Below are 18330 nucleotides of genomic sequence, written 5' to 3'. Positions count from 1 at the left end.
TATGGTTGATTGGCTTTACAATGGTCACAGAGAAAAGGAGGACTTCTAGACAGAGTTATCAGGGAGTGGCCAGACTACCTTTGAAAGGACTTTGACACAAAGGAAGAAACTACCAGGACAAAAAGGAGGGTACTTCACGCCTGATTAAGACTGCTAGCTCCATCTAAAGCACTTTAAGGTCTATGGTTAGTCCGGAAACTTGTGAAGTTGGGATTTCCCTCTAGCATGAGGCCTTCAGACCTCACGCTGCTACAAACTTGGGGTTCTTAAGATCTCAAGATTGGGGGTTCTAGATTCCAAGTTGACAAGACCTCTTTTTTCTCTATTTTTTCCTAAAAGACTGAGGTCTTTTATGTTTAAATTGTTTTATTCTTTTGTAATTTGTTGTACTACATGTTGTAAGTTGTTGGTCAAAACCCATTTTTTGCCTGAATGCTCTCATTTTCCTAGCAGTTCCAGCTCATTAAAAGCCCCTGCCCTAGTGTTTGTGGTCTTGGGGTTTTTTTTAACCAGTAGCCTGCTGTACTTGTGTGGGTTCTAATATATTCCGCTGATTCATTTTTTTCACCTCCTTTTGATAATTACTGCTTTAGAATGTACCCTCTTTTATAACCCTTGACTTACTGGTAGATGACTCAATTCTCTTGGCTCCTTCTTAACACTTTAGAATCTTTAGTCTCTCTCTCTCTCCCTCTCCCTCCCTCTCTCCCTGTCTCTCTCTCTCTTTCTCTCTCCCTCTCCCTCCCTCTCTCTCTGTCTCTGTCTCTCTCTGTCTCTCTCTGTCTCTCTCTCTCTCTTTCCCTCTCCCTCTCCCTCCCTCTCTCTCTGTCTTTCTTTCCCTCTCTGTCTCTCTCTCTGTCTCTGTCTCTCTGTCTCTGTCTCTCTGTCTCTCTGTCTCTGTCTCTCTGTCTCTCTGTCTCTCTCTCTCTGTCTCTCTATTTCTCTCTCCCACTGTCACTCAGCAACTTCTCCTTTTGAGCCAAGTATATCTCCCAATCCAAACCTTAGGGAGGTCTGGGAGCCACCCCACTGCTAGACATCCCCCCTTCTTTCTCCGTGACTTCAGTATCTGCCTTCTCCTCCTCTGCCCACTTCTGCCTTCCTTACAGGAACTACAGGGCATGTGCTGGTCTGATCTCCTAATTTCTCACTTGCCTCAACTTTCTGTCCCACTTCAACTGTACCCAGGCTTGGTCATGGCCTTGGCCTTGTCCTCATGCACAAGTCTTACACTTCCATGGTGGACTTTGAAGCTCCTCCCTTTTCATTCCGTCTCTCCCTGTGCCTTAAAGCTTCTAAACCTCTTCTGTGTTCTCATCATTGACCTTTAATTCTTCTACCATGCACACAGCATCCAAGGACATCTTGAGCCTTTATCTGACTTCCCTTTCTAACTTTCTTTTTTAAACCCGTGCCTTCTGTCTTAGAATCAATTCTAGGTCAACAGTTTCCTCTTGAGTCTCTCTTCCCCCCTCTTATCATTGATGGGCCTGACCTAACCACAGTAACCCTGCATTACTCCCTTCATCTCAATCCTTTGCCCCTGTTTGTGTCACTAAATGGGAGCTGAGAAGAACAGGTGACAATCCTCATTGGGCCCCCTCTAGATTTTGTTTCCTCATCTTCTCCAAGCCTCTTAATTCCACATCCTTCCCCCTTTTGATTATTTCCTGTTTATCATGTGTCCAGCTTGTATGTATGTTTTGCCTGTTGTAAGCTCCTTGAAAGCAGGACCTGGCTGGGCCTCTTTCTGGATCCCCAGGGCTTAGCATAGTGTCTGGCACAGAGTTGGTGTTTAATAAATGTTGGCTGGATCCCTCCTCTCCTCCCTAATTGGTTCTCTGTGCCACTCCCCACAGCAGCTAAGACTCAACCCCGCTCTAAGCTCTCAGCAGTGAAGTCTTGTAGTGGTCGTCTCTCGGTCACCGAGGATGACGATTGTCTTTGTGCGCTTTCACCTGTGATATAGATAAGTGTGCGCAAAGACACTTGTGCACGAAGGAGATTTAGGTGGAAAAGCCGATGCACAGAGACAGTCCCACTCTCTTGGCGTTGGAAGCCTGGGTCCAGTGGCACGAAAAGTCGTTACACCTGGAGACTTCCTCAGCTGCATTGGATGGCCGTGTTGTCCTTTGTGCTCCAACACACCCTGAGCACTCCACAGTGCTTTGCTGCATCGCCCTCTAAGCCGTTGAACCTTCTTGTTGGTTTCTTCCGTCTGTTCCACTGAAGCAGTCTTCACATGCTGGGTGAGCAAAGCCCTGGTTCACCAGGGGTCGATGACCCGATCAATGGCTACCCTCACAAGGCTTAGCTGGCCTGTTGAAGCCGTTGCCCGGGGTGTGGCCGCTGCCGCCTGCTAGCAGCTACTGGGAGCCACACGTGAGAGCTGGGTGTCAGGTGGGGGTCAGAGGTCTTGTAAGTCAAGACCATTTACCACAACGTGCTGCTTCTCCCCATCTTCCATCTCTCTGACACCCTCCACCATGATCCTCTCTTTTATTCCATTCTTGGATGGTCATTCTCACCAAGGCCAACCCTTCTCCAGGTATTCTTGATCCCATCCTCTCCTGTCTTCCTCAGGAAATTGCTCCCTTCTTCACCTCCCTCTCTCCCTCCACCAATCGTCAGTCTCTCCTTATCTGCTAATTACTTCCATCCTGCTTACAAACATGCTATGTCTCCTTCATCCTTAGAAAACCCTCATGTGTTCTAACCATCTCCTCTAGCCATAGTCTTCCCCTTCTCATCTAAATTTGACAAAGCTATTTCCACTTCTCCCACCCTCTTTCAGACCCTCCAGTATCTGGCTTCTGACCTCCCCATGGACAGTTTTTGCCTTTCTAATCATTCCTTCTTCAATAGCATTAACTATCAGTATCCTTTCAGCCTCTGACCTGGACCCTCTTCTCCTTCTCTCTCCCATTTGATGACCCCATTGGCTGCCATGTCTTCAACAGTCATCTCTCTCCTGGTGACTCTCGGATCACAGATACTTCACAGATTCTTCTCTTAGCCATGGCAGAATCATATTTTTGGATGCCTGTCGACCATAGATCGATATCAACATTTGTGTAAGATCTCTTTTTCTGATTGAGTGATAGAAAATAACTTGAGATGTGGCCATGGTAGGCTCCCTGCAACTCTACCTTTTTCATTCATTCCTCAGGAGGCTTCCCATTTTTATTATTCAGAATTTTCCTGTGTTTATTTTTTACTGGATTGGCATCCAACGTTAAATCGATAGACAAACTCAGGCAGGGGTCGTCGTTATTTTTCACGAAGATCTTGCCAGGTACTTTGACCTTCCTTTATTTCCATAAGCACTGCTTTGTAATTGTTCAGAATTAGGGTTTTTAGATCCACCCTGACTGTGAAGTGAGGAACCGTGAAACCCAGGTAGCATGACCTGTTCTTATAGAGGCCAGGCTAGCCTTTGTGATCACCACTGCCTTTTCAAGAAGTTGACCCGCCACCACTTAATTATACATTTTCCAAGTTTTGCCAGAAGATGGACTCGGGACCCTTGGCCTCTGAATGGCAACCTGTATGCCCACTCTTTTCTTAAAAATTCTGCATTCTGCCCTTCTCCAGCTCTGCCAAAAGTCTCTGTGATCCCTTCGAAGGGCACCATCCTCACATTTGCCATGCTTTTGTTTTGTATACGTGAAGTTGCCTTTATCTAGGCCTGATGGTTTCAGCTCCTCAAGGCATCTAACCAGATGCTTTCTTTCTCTCTCCCCTTCAGCTTGGGCTTATCACTTTCTCCTTGAGTCCTCCTTCTTTCAGAAATAATCCAGCTCAGAACTCTAGTGAAAACTCTGGATGAATTACTCCTTGTTTGACAAGATTGCAGCCAAAACTGGAGAGCAATTTCTCTGAGAATAGGCATACACTAACATCCTATACCAAACACCCTTCTGAGCACCAACTGAATACATTACTTAGATATTAAAGGCCCTTTTAGGAAAAAAAGTATAGGAGACAATGGAAGGAAATGTATCCTGGGTTAGAGAAGACTTTACAACCACGCAAGGAATGGAGGTGACCTTAAAGGTTAAAATAGATCATTTCAGTTACATAAACTCAAAACCTTTTTGAGGGAAAAAAAAAACAACCAACTAAGCAGAATAAAACAAGACACCCTGAGTGGGGGAAAATGTTCATCTTGGAGCTATCTGATAAAATTCCAGTATCTAAACCATGTGGGAATTTGATCCAAGTGTGAACAATGACAGCAACAATCCCTCTCTTTACTAGAGGAAAAATCCATAAACAAACAGAAGAGAGACCATTCCACTGATGCCATCAAGTTTTCCAGCTTTTTCACCCACGGAGAGATTAGGACAAGCAGGTGCAAAATGTTGCTGTTGGTCAAAACGGAAGGGGATCAGACTCCAGTCTGCGTGGCCAAGAGGCATTTTCAAGGATGAATGATCACAGGACCTTAAGAAATGGAAACGTCCCCATGACACCAAATACACTCCATATCACAGATACCGAGTAATAACCAGCGCCAGCGTTTGTCTATCACATTAAGGTCTTTACATGCCTCACAAATTTCTCATTTTACCCTTATAAGAACTTCGAAAAGTAGGTGCTGTTCTTATTCCCCTCTTATAGATGAGGAAACTGATGCAGACTGAATTTAAGTGACTGCCCAGAGACAGTCAGCTAAGAGGTGTCTGAGCCTGGATTTGAACACAGGTCTTCCTGGCTCCAGACTTGGTGTTCAGTGTACTGTAGTGACCCTTAACTGCCAGAAGAAAAGAAACAATGATATCAAGGCCTCAGATATGACACTTCACACTCATTACGTGGACAGTGATGACACCATGACATACAAAATCCCCTTTTTGATTGTTCAAACCCTCCATCATCTACTCCCCAGACACTTTTTCAGGCTCTTTATACTTTCTATCCTCCCCTCTCCATACTGTCCAATCTGGTGACACTGGTCTCCTCCCTGTTCCACAAACAAGACCATCTATCTGTTGTCTCTGGGGATTTTCTCACACAATTGGTGTCTTCTCCCTTTTCATCTCTTCCTTCTGGTTTCCTTCAAGTTCCACCTATAATCCGAGTCCCTCAGGAAGCATTTTCCCAAGCCCTCTTCTTGTTTTCTGTATATGCCTTGTTTGAACGTGCTTGTCGTCTCCCCCAATGCAAGCTTCTCACAGTCAGGGCCTCGACTTTCTTTGCATCCCCACTCCTTTGTACATAACAAATGCATCAGAATTGCTTACTGGCTGACCCCCATCATCACCCTTGCATCCCTTCCTTTAGAGCCTCATCTCATAAGATATCTCGGGGACCCTAGACACTTTAGGCCTTACCGTCTTGTACCGAGTTCCCTAGTGCATAGACATGTGGAAAAGAAGCGGAGTTACTCAGACCCATTGTTCTTGTTTTATTGGTCTAACCTGAAGGAAGATCTAGAATCAAAACGGCATCTGCAGTGCAACTGAGGGACAGTCCAGGAAGCCTTGCACCTAATGCCAGAATTCTCTCCCAGCCCTGATAACCATCCAGCCTTGACTTAAGTATGGTCAGGTGCTCTAAGAACCTTCCATTGTATGGAGCCAGTGTGGCAAAAAGAGCACAGGAGAGAAATGAGACGTGGCTTCCTTTGGTGTTTCAGGTCCTAATTAGCTGGTTAACTTGGAGGGGAAGCACTGGGCTTCCGTTTTCTGTTATAAATTGTAATCTCTGTCTTCCCTCCCTCCCTCACGAGGCAGTGGTGAGGCTTAATGGGCACCTCTAGAAGGGACTAAAAAGACAAGGTTTATGTGTTCTCCCTTTTAAAGTTTCACAATAATTATTTTGGGTAGAAGCACAGCACAGAACTAAGTGTACAACAAGTGGGTACTGGGAATATTTCCATTTTCTTCTTTTCAGATTGGGAGAGCAGGCCTGAAACCTACAAATTGACTCCCAACCTGGACATTTCTGCTGGGCACGTGTTCCAGGACAGGCTTACAAAGGGTGGTCTCTGGATCTCCTACTTGAGAGAAGACTGGGACTGTGATGCCAGATTAGAACGGTGTCAGAGCGGGGAGGAGAAAGGCTCACAACAAGTAAATATTGCCCAAAGGAAAGCTCCCAGGAAAACGATGGGTTGTGTGGCTTATAAAACTTTCCAAAGCATCCTTTTGGATCCAAAGTTTTTCATACAACACCAAGTAGAAAAGGATCTTCCCAAATATGATCTAGGTGGAGAGAACGTTGTGTTATTTTCAGAGCCAAAGACATGTCATCAAATTTGCTCTAAGGAGATAGTTTCTACTTCTAAATCTGACTTTGTTGCATGTCACAGGCTTTATTGTGGAGAGAAACCTGGTGAGTCTAATGAATGTGAGAAAGGTATCATCCTAAACCCAACCGTCAATTCCTATCAGAAAATTGCTATTGGAGAAAAATCTTGTAAAAGTAATAAATCTGGGAAGACTTCCTCCAGAACCATAGAATTAAATGAAAATCGGCCAATATCCAAAGAAGCAATTCCTTCTGAATATAATGAGCATGGGAAATCTTTCAACCATAACTCATCCCTTCCTTCCAGTCCAAAAGTTCACCTGGAGAAGAAATCTTATGAATGTTTTAAGTCCTTTCCCCAGAGTTCACAGCTTCCCCAACATCAGAAAATTCATCATAAAGAAAAGCATTATGAATGTAAAGAATGTGGGAAGACCTTCAGCCAGAGAGGATACCTTCCTGGACATCAGAGAATTCACACTGGAGAGAAGCCTTACAAATGTAAAGAATGTGGGAAGGCCTTCCGTCTCCGAGAGCACCTCACTCGACATCAGAGGATTCATACTGGAGAGAAGCCTCATAAATGTAATGAATGTAGGAAGGCCTTCCACCTCAGCACAGATCTTGCTCGACATCAGATGATTCATACTGGAGAGAAGCCTCATAAATGTGATGAATGTGGGAAGGCCTTCAGCCAGAGAGGACATCTGACTGTACATCAGACAATCCATACTGGGGAGAAACCTTATGAATGTAACGATTGTGGGAAGGTATTTCGCCTCAGAGGACTTCTGACTAAACATCAGACAATCCATACTGGAGAAAAACCTTATGAATGTAGTGAATGTGGAAAGGCTTTCCACCTGAGAGAGCAACTTTCTCGCCATCAGGGTATTCATACTGGAGATAAACCTTATCAATGTAAGGAATGTGGGAAGGCCTTCTACCTGAGCACGGAGCTTACTCGGCATCAAAGGATTCATGCTGGAGAGAAGCCATATGAATGTAAGGATTGTGGGAAGTCCTTCCACCTGAATACAGACCTAATTGGCCATCAGAGAATTCATACTGGAGAGAAGCCTTACGAGTGTAAAGACTGTGGGAAGGCTTTCCACCTGAGAGCACACCTTTCTCGCCATCAAAGGATCCATACTGGAGAGAGGCCTTATGAGTGTCAGGAATGTGGGAAGGCCTTCCACCTGAGCTCAGATCTGACTCGCCATCAGAGGATCCATACTGGAGAGAAACCTTATGAATGTAAGGAATGTGGGAAGGCCTTCCTGCTGAGCACCGATCTGACTCGCCATCAGAGGATTCATACTGGCGAGAAGCCTTATGGATGTAATGAGTGTGGGAAGGCCTTCCACCAGAGAGAATACCTTACTCGACATCAGAGGATTCATACTGGGGAGAAACCATATGAATGTAAGGAATGTGGGAAAGCCTTCTGCCTGAGGGAACAATTTACTAGACACCAGAGGATTCACACTGGAGAGAAACCTTATGAATGCCAAGAATGTGGAAAGTCCTTTCGCCTCAGAGAACTCCTTACCCTGCATCAAAGGATTCATACTGGAGAGAAACCACATAAGTGTGATGAATGTGGGAAGGCCTTCAGCCAGAGAGGACATCTGACTGTACATCAGACAATCCATACTGGGGAGAAACCTTATGAATGTAACGATTGTGGGAAGGTATTTCGCCTCAGAGGACTGCTGACTAAACATCAGATAATCCATACTGGAGAAAAACCATACGAATGTAATGAATGTGGGAAGGCTTTCAGCCTGAAAGGGCATTTAACTCGACATCAAAGTAACAAAAAGCATCCCTTCTTTGTAAATTGATCTACCTAGGAGCTGTATGGTGGAGATTAGCTACATAAAACAAGCAAAGAATGGGAAGGAATTCCATTTTTGTAGATTCTTTAGATTTGCATAATAAAAGGGATAATTGGCATAAAATTGATCTAGATAATTAATATCACACCAATCAAAATGCCAAGAAGTTTCTTCATAGAAATGGATCAGTTATAAAAATAACCCTATGATAGAACAAACAGGCAGGATTTCTACTAGCATACCAAAATACAAAAAAAGCTTATAGATCCCTCAGTTATCTAGAAAGGGTCTACATGCTAGGAATCCCACATGCTGAGGAATCAAAAACAATAGCTGAAACTATCTTTGCCCTCAAGAATTTGACAGTCTAGTGGAGGAGATAACACGTACATATATAATACCTAGCATTTATGGAGCATCTACTGTGTGCCAGGCCCTGTGCTAAGCACTTTGCAGTGAGTTGCACCTTACACCCACTCTTGGAAGTATTATTGTTATCCTCATTTTCCAGTCAAGGACAGATTAAGTGACTAGATTTGAACTCAGGTCTTCCTGACTCCAGCCCAGTGCTCTGTCCACCATATCACCTAGCTGCCAATATACTTTGTTTCAGTATATACACAAATATCTCATAGTAAATGTTCCTCAAAATGCAAAAGAGCTAATTATGTGGAAGTTAGGGAGGAAAGCCATGAGTAGGGAAAAAATCAGTAATGCTAGACACATGTATGAAGTGCTGGTAGCATAGAAGATGGGGGGGCGGGGTGCTAAGTGAGCTCAAGATCTGTGAGTTTGAGATTATTATCCTTTTGGAAGTGGCCCAGCCCATGAAAAGCAGCTGGGCTGGCTCTATCTTGGGCACATATTTTCTGTTCTAGAGACGTTTGAAAGGTCATGCAGATTGGGAAAAAATGTCTTTGTTACTCAGTCATTTTTCAGTTGTGCCTGACTCTTTGTGACCCCCTTTGGGGTGTTCTTGACACAGACCTCATTTCCTTTTCCAGCTCATTTGACAGATGAGGAAACAGAGGCAAATAGGGCTTAGGGTTAAAAGAGAGGCCTTCTTGAATTCAGGCCCAGCACTCTATCCACTGCAGAGAGAAGTTCTATTTATCGCATTGTTGCTCATGAGACCGCCTACTTATTATTTTTAAAAATACTAGAAATCATTGGAGTAAATCAAGCCTTTCTTTTTTTAATTAAATATTTTATTTGTCCCAGTTACATATAAAAACAATTTTTGACATTTTGTTATTTAAAATTTATAGTTCCAGAGGGCAGCTAGGTAACTCAGTGGATTGAGAAATAGGCCCAGAGATGGGAGGTCCTGGGTTCAAATCTGGTCTCGCACTTCCTAGCTGTGTGACTCTGGGCAAGTCACTTAACCCCCATTGTTTATCCCTTACCACTCTTCTGCCTTAGAACCAATACACGGTATTGATTTTAAGGCAAAAGGTAAGGGTTTTTTTTTTGTGGGGGTAGCTTTAGAAGTTAGGTTTTTAAAAATAATAAAATGAAATCTTTAGTTCTAAATCCTCTCTCACCTTCCCTCCCCCCCATCTTCAGAAAGCCAGTAATTTGATATAGATTATACATGTGTAATTGTGTAAAATATATTTCCACATTAGCCATGATGTGTGAGAGAGTGTAGCACCCATGCCCCTCCCCCCAAAATAAAATTTTCAGAAAAGTATTCTTTGATCTGCATCAGACTCCATCAGTACTTCCTCTGGAGGTAGACAACACAAGTCCTTTAGGAATTGTCCTGGATCATTGCATTGCTGAGAATAGCTAAATCTTTCACAGGGGATCATTCTTATGATATTCTTGTTACTGTGTACATTGTTCTTCTGTGCACTTCACTTTGCATCAGCTCATGTAAGTCTTTCCAGGTTTTTCTGAAAACACTCTCCTCACTATTTCTTATAGCACAATAATAATCCATCACAGTCATCTACCATAATTTGTTTAGTTGAAGAACATCCCTTTCATTACCAATTCTTTGCTACCACAAAAATAAGTGCAATAAGTATTTTAGTGTATATAGATCCTTTTCCTGTTTTAGTGTTGTTGTTGTTATTTTTGTTAAATCACTTTGGGATACAGAATTAGTAATGCTATTGTTGGGCCAAAGAATATCCATCATTTTATAACACTTTGGACATAGTTCCAAATGCATTTGCAGAATGATTGAATCAACTCCATCAACAGTGCATGTGTCCCAACCTTCCCACATCCCTTCCAATATTTGTCATTTTCCTTTTCTTATCACATTAGCCAATCTGATTGGAGCTGGTACCTCAGAGTTCTATTAATTTGCATTTCTCTAGTCAGTAGTAACTTAGAGCATTTTGCATGTGACTTGGTAGATACTATTTCTTCTGAAAACTTCATGTTCATATACTTTAATCATTTATCAATTGAGGAATGACTTTTAGTTTTATAAATTTGATTCAGTTCTCTCTATATATTTGAGAAATGAGGCCTTTCTCAGAGAAACATGGTGTAAAAATATTTTCCCAGTTTTCTGCTTTCTTTCTAATCTTGTGGTTGGTTTTGTTGGTGCAAAACCTTTTTAATTTAATATAATCAAAATTACCTATTTTACATCTCTATGTCTTGTTTGGTCAAAATTTCTTCTTATTTGGAAGATCTGACAGGTTTACTATTCCATGCTCTCTTAATTTGCTTTTGGTATCACTTTTTATTTCTAAGTCATGGACCCATTTTGACCATATCTTGATATGAGGTGTTGGTCTATACCTAAATTCTACCAAATTTCTTTCTACTTTTCCCAGCAGTTTTTGTCAAAAAGTGAGTTCTTGTCCCAAATCCAATATTAGATTACTACAGTCATTTTCTACTGTATTGTGTACCAAAACAATTTCACTGATCTGCCATTCTGTACTTTAGTCAGAACAAGATTTTTTTGATGATTACTGCTTTCTACTACAGTTTGATATCTGGTAAGGCTAGACCTCTTTCCTTCATGTTTGTTTTTTTATTCCCTCGACCTTTTGTTCTTGCAGGTGAATTTTGTTATTATTTTTTCTAGCTCTATAAAATAATTTTCAGTAATTTGATCCATATTGCACAGAATTAAATAAATTACTTTAAACAGGATTGTCATTTTTATTATATTTCCTCAGCCTACACATGCCATGAGCAACAATTATTTTTCCAATTAGGTAGATGTGACTTTATTTGTGTGAAAAGTGCCCTCCATGAGTCTCGTCTCCCCCACCCCCCAACCCCGGCTCAGTCCCTAGGCTGTTTTCTTATTTTCGATTTTATGAATCTTTCCTTTGATTTTCAAGATTTCCAATTTCATGTTTAGTTGGGGTTTTAAATTTTACTTTTTCTGTTTTTTTTTTTAGTTGTATGCTCTGGTCATCTGCTTTTTCTCTATTTTGTTAATATAAGCTTTTAGAAATATAAATTTTCCCTATACTATATATTTTGGCAGTATCTCATAAATTTTGGTATGTTGTTTCTTTTTTAAAATCATTTTTAAATGAAATTATTGATTATTTCTGTGATTTGTTCTTTGACCCTTTAGGATTAGATTTCGTTTCTAATTAATTTTTCATCTATTTTTCCACAGCCCTTTTATAACTATAATTTTTATGACATTATGATCTGAAAAGGATGCAATTACAATTTTTTTTTTACATCTGGTTGTGAACTTTTTATGCCTTCATACATAGTCAGTTTTTGTGAAGGTGCCATATACTGCTGAGAAAAAGGAATATTCCTTTCTATTCCTATTCAGTTTTCTCTAGAGGTATATCATATCTAACTTGTCTAAAATTCTGTTCATTTCCTTAATTTCTTGTTCATTTTTGGGTTAGATTTATCTAGTTCCAATAAAGGAAAGTTGAGATACCCCAGTGATATAGTTCTACTATTTCCTCCTATAACTCATTTAACTTTTCCATTAAGAATTTGGATGTTATATTGTTTGGTACATTTATGTCAGATATTGATATTACTTCATTGTCTATGGTACCTTTTAGCAAAATGTAGTTTCCCTGCTTATCTCTTTTAATTAGATCTATTTTTGTTTTTACTTTAAGATCTTGATGGCTACTCCTGCGTTTTCTTCTTTCACTTCAACCAAAGCATAATAAATTCTGTTCCAGTCACTTACCTTACCTCTTTGAATATCTCTCTGCTTCAAGTATTTTTTGTAAACAACATGTCGTAGGATTCAGGTTTTTAATACACTTGCGAGCCTCCATTTACATTTTATGGGTGAATTCATTCCATTCAAATTCACACTTATGGTTACTGTATATTTCCTTGCATCCTATGTTTTCCTGTTTTTCCTTCTCTCACTCTCTTCTTTCTCCTATAAAGTGTTTTCCTTCTAACTACTCTCCCCACACTGTAAAAATTAAATTAGTTTCTCTACTAAAGTATTATATTTCATGAGGTTTATTAAAGATTATTAGAATTAAGAAATAACAAAAGTACAAAATAAGAGAGCACGTGCCTAGGCACAGAGCCCATTCACAGCCACTTACATCTTGCCTGTGTGTGTTTAGAAGTGGAAGCAGAGAAAGCAAGTAGGCGGTACAGTCAGTTTAAATACCCATTTTGTTCTCGGCCTAGGTGAGGACTCTAGTGATATTATAGGGTATTCTGGGAAGTGCCAAGGACTTCTGGGGATTGAAGTCTGGGGTTCAAATCTCCATTTTTACATACCGCCATTTGATTCTTATTGGGAAAAGTTTCCCCAAAAAGGAACATGAAAACATAATCAACTTAAAGATTACAATAATTTGAGGATGAAGAGAAGAACAAAACCAATAACTGTTAGATGCATTGACAAAAAGCCAGGGAGCTTTTTGGGAGCAGTCCCCTTTGGCATGACAGTATACATACAAATGAATGTTCAATCAACCACACCCAAAATTCATTCTTGATCTTCTTGTGCAGCTTGTGGTCTGGAGGCATCTTCATGGTTTCTTCTCCAAACAGTTCACTTTCTGGATTCGGAGAGGTAGCAAGTTTCTTAACCTAAAATTACTCTCAAAAGGAATTTAAACTTTGCAATATAAAATAATATTTTTTACATTCCCCCATGAAGAGGGTGATTGAAAAACACAGGGATCATTTAGGGATGCATGGCTGAGTTATGAGATATATGAATTAATTGTCAAGAGAAATTAAAAAACATCAGAAAAATCCAAATAAAAAAAAGATAATTTCTGGATGAAAATATAGACTATCAAAGTCTTATGTGTAAAAATTCCAAGTAAAGGAAAAACAAATCTATAACAAGTCCTTGAATCAGGGCCCAATTAAAATGATATAAGCAAGTGAGCATTTACCCAGTCAGTAGCCAGGACTAAAGAAAATTTGCCACACTATGAAAGACAGAAAAAGGGACTAGATTATAGGAGCCAAGTAGGAGCCAAGTTTGGGATATTCATCTGTAAGTATTTTCACAAAGAGAGTGGATACAAGAAAGGCCTACATTAAGTGTCGCAACCTTGAGTCTCACGCTCGGTTCAAGTCCTTTGTATTGGCTTAGAAGTACATCAATCCATCCTGAAATGGTTTATCTTTGGCCCTGTGCAATGGCTCTTTTGTATATCTTGTCCTGGAATCAGACAGAATCATTAAGCAAAATCCCATAATTATTTTTAATTAAAATTTTAAAAAAATTTTAATTAGTGGCATCATTTTTACAGTCTCAAGCTTTTGGGGCATGCATTGACATTATAGGAAATGTATTTTAAACTTATATTACTGCTAAATCAAAAAAGTTAAACAAAATCTTAATAATGGTGACATGTGCTTCAAATATAAAAAGGAGAGAAAAAATACTGAAATAGTATATTGCACACGCAAGAAAAATATAATAAGTTTTAAAAATAAAAATGTAGCTATAATCATTGACACACTGTGTCAGCTAAGAAAATATAGAATACAAGGCTTTCTCATCAAAAATGAGATCCCTTTCCTCTTCATATCTAGCCATGATCCACTGTGAGTACAAGCAAATGAATTTCACAAGGTAACATTTTTTTAAAGAACAGTAGTACAAATATGTAGATATCAATATTCCCAAAATTCTCAATAGTCTAGTTAATTACAATAACAAACAGACCCACTATCATATTTCACAGAAGTTGCTGTATGGCATTTTAAAAAACCTATGAACTGATGGATATTTGTCACAATTTTTACAAACGTAGCAAATCTTTCAACCTTGGTAAACAGATTTTTAAAAAGTAAAACTCATTTTGGGTCTAGAACATCATCAAGAAATCTAGATATCACTGCAAAAAATATGGCAGAGGAGTCTAGGAAAAACCCAAACCTCTGTACTGTTGATGTTGGGTAAAGTGAGCTGAAGTTATAAATGAGAGATGCTCCTCTTTTGGGGGGCCATCCAGGGGTACTGTATGCCCTGGGATAAACTTCCCAGCTTCCATTCACATTTTTATAAATGTGGGAGTTGGGGATTATAATTACATTTCACTTCAGCTACTAAAATGGTCCTTACCTCCTGTTAGGGGCAGGCAAAATGACCAGAGATTGTTAAAAAAAAAAAATCTAAAAATCATGTCTAAAGAACCCTTAAAATCAATTTGAGATATTTACCTCATTAAATTTTCCAAAGGTTGTTATACAATTGTAGCAATGTTCTGATGAAGTCCATCTATCCTCTTTGTGACAATTTACAAAGTTAAAAATAGAAAAGCTATTTTTATATGGGCTTACTAAATAATGTTTGTTCAGTATAGTTATAGGGGAAAAGCAACAGAATTTTACAGTAGTTAAAACCCAGTACATTAAAAAGATCCAGTGTAACAATAGTATTGAATGCAGTAATATATGAACTTAAAATCACAAAGTTAAATCTTAAACAAAACAATCAGTAAAATGCAATAGAATACAGCAATTTTTTATAAAACATTGGAGTCTGAAAAGCCTTCAAATATAACCTCCAGTCTCTTTAAAGTTCCTTGGTTGTTTTTTTTTTTTAATTATCCATTTAGATGCCTATTGTCGGAAGGCAGAAAATTGGTAAGGGGTTGGCAATGGGGGTTAAATGACCTGCCCAGGGCCACACCACCAGGAAGTGTCTGAGGCCAGATTTCAACCCAGGACCTCCCATCTCTAGGCCTGGCTCTCAATTCACTGAGCCACTGAGCTACTTCCCCATAGTGAGGGTGGATTTTAGGAATCTCAATTTTGGCTAAAGAGTTGCAGGGAGTTGAATTTTTCCCCTGAATCTCAGGTGAGATAAATAAAAGGATCAATGCAGTCAAAAGATATCCTTTTAAAGCAGTCATGCTTGTAAGTTCCTGTTTAGAAAAGTCTCTACCTTCTCCTCTTTCTCCCCCCCACCCCCAGGTCTCCTGCCCCTTGCCACATGGAGGCTAATCGTAGCCTAAAGAAAAATCACCCCCATTTTTACCAGCTGGTTTTTGATCCTGAAGAAATTGGGTCTGCTACCAGCAGCCTTCTGGGTCGGAGGTCAGAGGGGGATCAGCTGGGCCAGTTGAGCAAGAGACAGACCAAGAGTAGGGTGGGCAGGGCCGAGACCAGGTCCAAAGCAGATGGCTGCAGGCAGGAGCACAGGCAAGCAGGGCCAGAACCAGGTAAGCGATTCTGGGTCAGACAGGTCCGGATTTCAGGAGTGCAGGCTCAAGCTGATCAAGAGACTTTTCTGAAAAGCCTTGAAGAAATGTGGCTTAAAAATCACTATCTAGGCTATCTTTTTTTTTTTTTTAATTGAGAGTTTTGTCCCATTTGGTCACCAAACTGTAAAAATTAAATTAGTTTCTCTACTAAAGTATTATATTTCATGAGGTTTATTAAAGATTATTAGAATTAAGAAATAACAAAAGTACAAAATAAGAGAGCACGTGCCTAGGCACAGAGCCCATTCACAGCCACTTACATCTTGCCTGCGTGTGCTTAGAAGTGGAAGCAGAGAGAGCGAGTAGGTGGTACAGTCAGTTTAAATACCCATTTTGTTCTCGGCCCAGGTGAGAACTCTGGTGATATTATAGGGCATTCTGGAAAGTGCCTAGCACTTCTGGGGATTCATTTTCTGGGGTTCTGGGAAGTCTGGGGTTCAAATCTCCATTTTTATACCGCCATCTTCCCTCCCTTCACTCAATCCCTAGCATCCTAGCAGATTGGCCAATATGACAGCAAAGGTGTTAGGATGTGGCCAAATTGGGACACAAATACACTGATGGTGGAGTTGTGAATTAATCCAACCATTCTGGAAGGCAATTTGGGACTATACTCAAAGGGGGATAAAAGACTGTCTGCCCTTGGATCCAGCCATAACACTGCTGGGTGTGTACCCCAAAGAGATATAATAAGGAAAAATACTTGTTCAAAAATATTCATAGCCACACTCTGTGGCATCAAAACATTGGAAACTGGGGAGCTGCCCTTTGATTGGGGAATGGCTGAACACATTGTGGTGTCTGTTGGTGATGGAATACTACTGTGCTCAAAGGAATAATGAACTGGAGGGATTCCATGTGAACTGGAAGGACCTCCAGGAAGTGATGCAGAGTGAAATGAGCAGAACCAGGAGAACATTGTACACAGACACAGATACATTGTAGCACAATCTAACTTAATAGACTTTGCTACTAACAACAATGCAGCAATTCAGGACAATCCACAGGAACTTATGAGAAAGATGCTCTCCACATCCAGAGAAAGAACTGTGGGAGCAGAAACGCAGAAGAAAAGCATATGATTGATCACATGGTTCAATGGGGATAGGATTGGGGATGTTGACTTTAAATGATCACTAATGCAAATAGTAATCATATGGAAATAGCTTTGGAACAATGATACAGGTATAACCCAGTGGAATTACTTGTCAGCTCAGGGAGGGGGAAAAAGAACATGAATCATGTAACCCTGGAAAAATATTCTAAATGAATTAATTAAATACATTTTTTAAAAAAAACAGAAAAAGGAAACCATAGGTCAGTATCTCTAATGAACACTGATTTTAAAAGTTTACATACAAATATTTGTAAAGAGACTACTCTGTCCTCTCACCCAGATTATATACTGTCCCCAGGTGGGATTCATTTTAGGATTATTATGTTGGATCATATGTAATCATGAGAAAAACATATCAGATGATTATGCCAGTAGATGATGAAAAAGCTTTTGCTACAATGCAACACCCATTTCCATTTTTAAAAAAACAAACACTTTGAAAAGGCAGAAATGGGATTTTTCATAGTTAATTATATATAAAAAAACAAGAGCCAACATTATATGAAATAGAGATAAACTATTACTCTCCACGAAGGTTGAGGCAAAGCAAGGATATCTTATTTATTTGAATATAGTATAAGAAAACCTATCTCATAATAAGACAAGAAAAAGAAATTGAAGGAGTAACTATCAGCAAAGAGGAACCAATGTGAAAGCCAACAAAAAGTCACAGTAAATCATCGTTTTTTTTTTTCCCAGCACAGGGCTTCATAGGAGGACAGAAAGAGAGCTTCAGATTCTGGAATGGGAGCTGAGAGTGGCACCACCCTGGCTGTGAGCTATGGGCCAATAGCAGTGCTCAGGGACTGGTAGAGGATTGAACATCTGAGCTGAAAGAGATCCCATGGGACCCCTGGAGTAGCACAAGGCACAAGATAGAGCACCATTAGCAGCTCCAATACCCAGCACCCAGTTCCAGGGAGGAGATTGGCCCCAGTCCTAGGACCAAAGTGAAGAGGAAGAGGGCAGTGATCAGACCTCTCTGTGGATCACACCATTTTTGAAAGCTCCAAAAACTTGCAGATCCCCAGCCCTAGCTATGAAAGCAATAGGCCAAAAAACAAAAGCAAACAAAACCCTCCCCAAAAAACAGATCAGACATCCCCTTCTTCCCCTCTAGTTGAGTAGAGCTGGATTCTAGCATCAAGTCTAAAAATAAGCTGGAAGAATGAACAACAAAAACCCATGGAAGTTTTCTATGGAATCACAGAAGCTCAAGAAAAAAATTCAGAGCAAAACAATGATGTGAAAAGATCTACAAGCAAAGATTCAAAGAAAAGTGCAGATTGGACATATAAACCTAAGAGAATTTCTAGATGAGCAAAAGGAAAAAATTTTAAAAGAGCCCAAAAATTTGTTTTCATCAAATAAGAACAAGGGGAAATTGCAGGGGTGAGGGGGATGAGAGCAACGCAAGAAAATTATTAAAATGTAGATTAACATGCACTGTTGGGTA

The 18330-nt window shown here is 40.2% G+C and overlaps 2 protein-coding genes and 1 long non-coding RNA gene across 24 annotated transcripts in view; 1 reads left to right on the top strand and 2 right to left on the bottom strand.

Moving 5' to 3' along the window:
* LOC100023330 (zinc finger protein 260-like) overlaps window positions 1–18320 on the top strand; it is a 29371-nt gene extending 11051 nt beyond the window's left edge. For 10 of the 13 annotated variants that reach the window (XM_007486121.3, XM_056814536.1, XM_056814538.1 and 7 more), the window contains one exon: window positions 5899–12250. In XM_007486121.3, the coding sequence (XP_007486183.2) occupies window positions 5899–8102 (2204 nt within the window). In that variant the 3' untranslated portion in view covers window positions 8103–12250. Of the gene's footprint in view, window positions 1–5898; window positions 12515–17573 lie in introns of those variants that run through there. The other 3 variants (XM_056814541.1, XM_056814542.1, XM_056814540.1) reach the window with 3 other exon arrangements.
* The window catches only part of LOC100026020 (zinc finger protein OZF-like), a 515718-nt gene that overhangs the window by 72113 nt on the left and 425275 nt on the right, over window positions 1–18330 (bottom strand). The gene's annotated exons all lie outside the window — the stretch shown is intronic.
* On the bottom strand, window positions 12518–17574 carry LOC130456881 (uncharacterized). Its single transcript, XR_008915919.1, has 2 exons — window positions 15532–17574; window positions 12518–13704 (listed from the first exon to the last, which is right to left on the bottom strand). It is a non-coding gene; the product is annotated as an uncharacterized LOC130456881 (long non-coding RNA).

This window comes from Monodelphis domestica, chromosome 2 (assembly GCF_027887165.1).
Source record: "Monodelphis domestica isolate mMonDom1 chromosome 2, mMonDom1.pri, whole genome shotgun sequence".
Classification (NCBI taxonomy): Eukaryota; Metazoa; Chordata; class Mammalia; order Didelphimorphia; family Didelphidae; genus Monodelphis; species Monodelphis domestica.
Note: the sequence above shows the minus strand (reverse complement) of the source record. Positions and strands in the feature narration are given on the sequence as shown.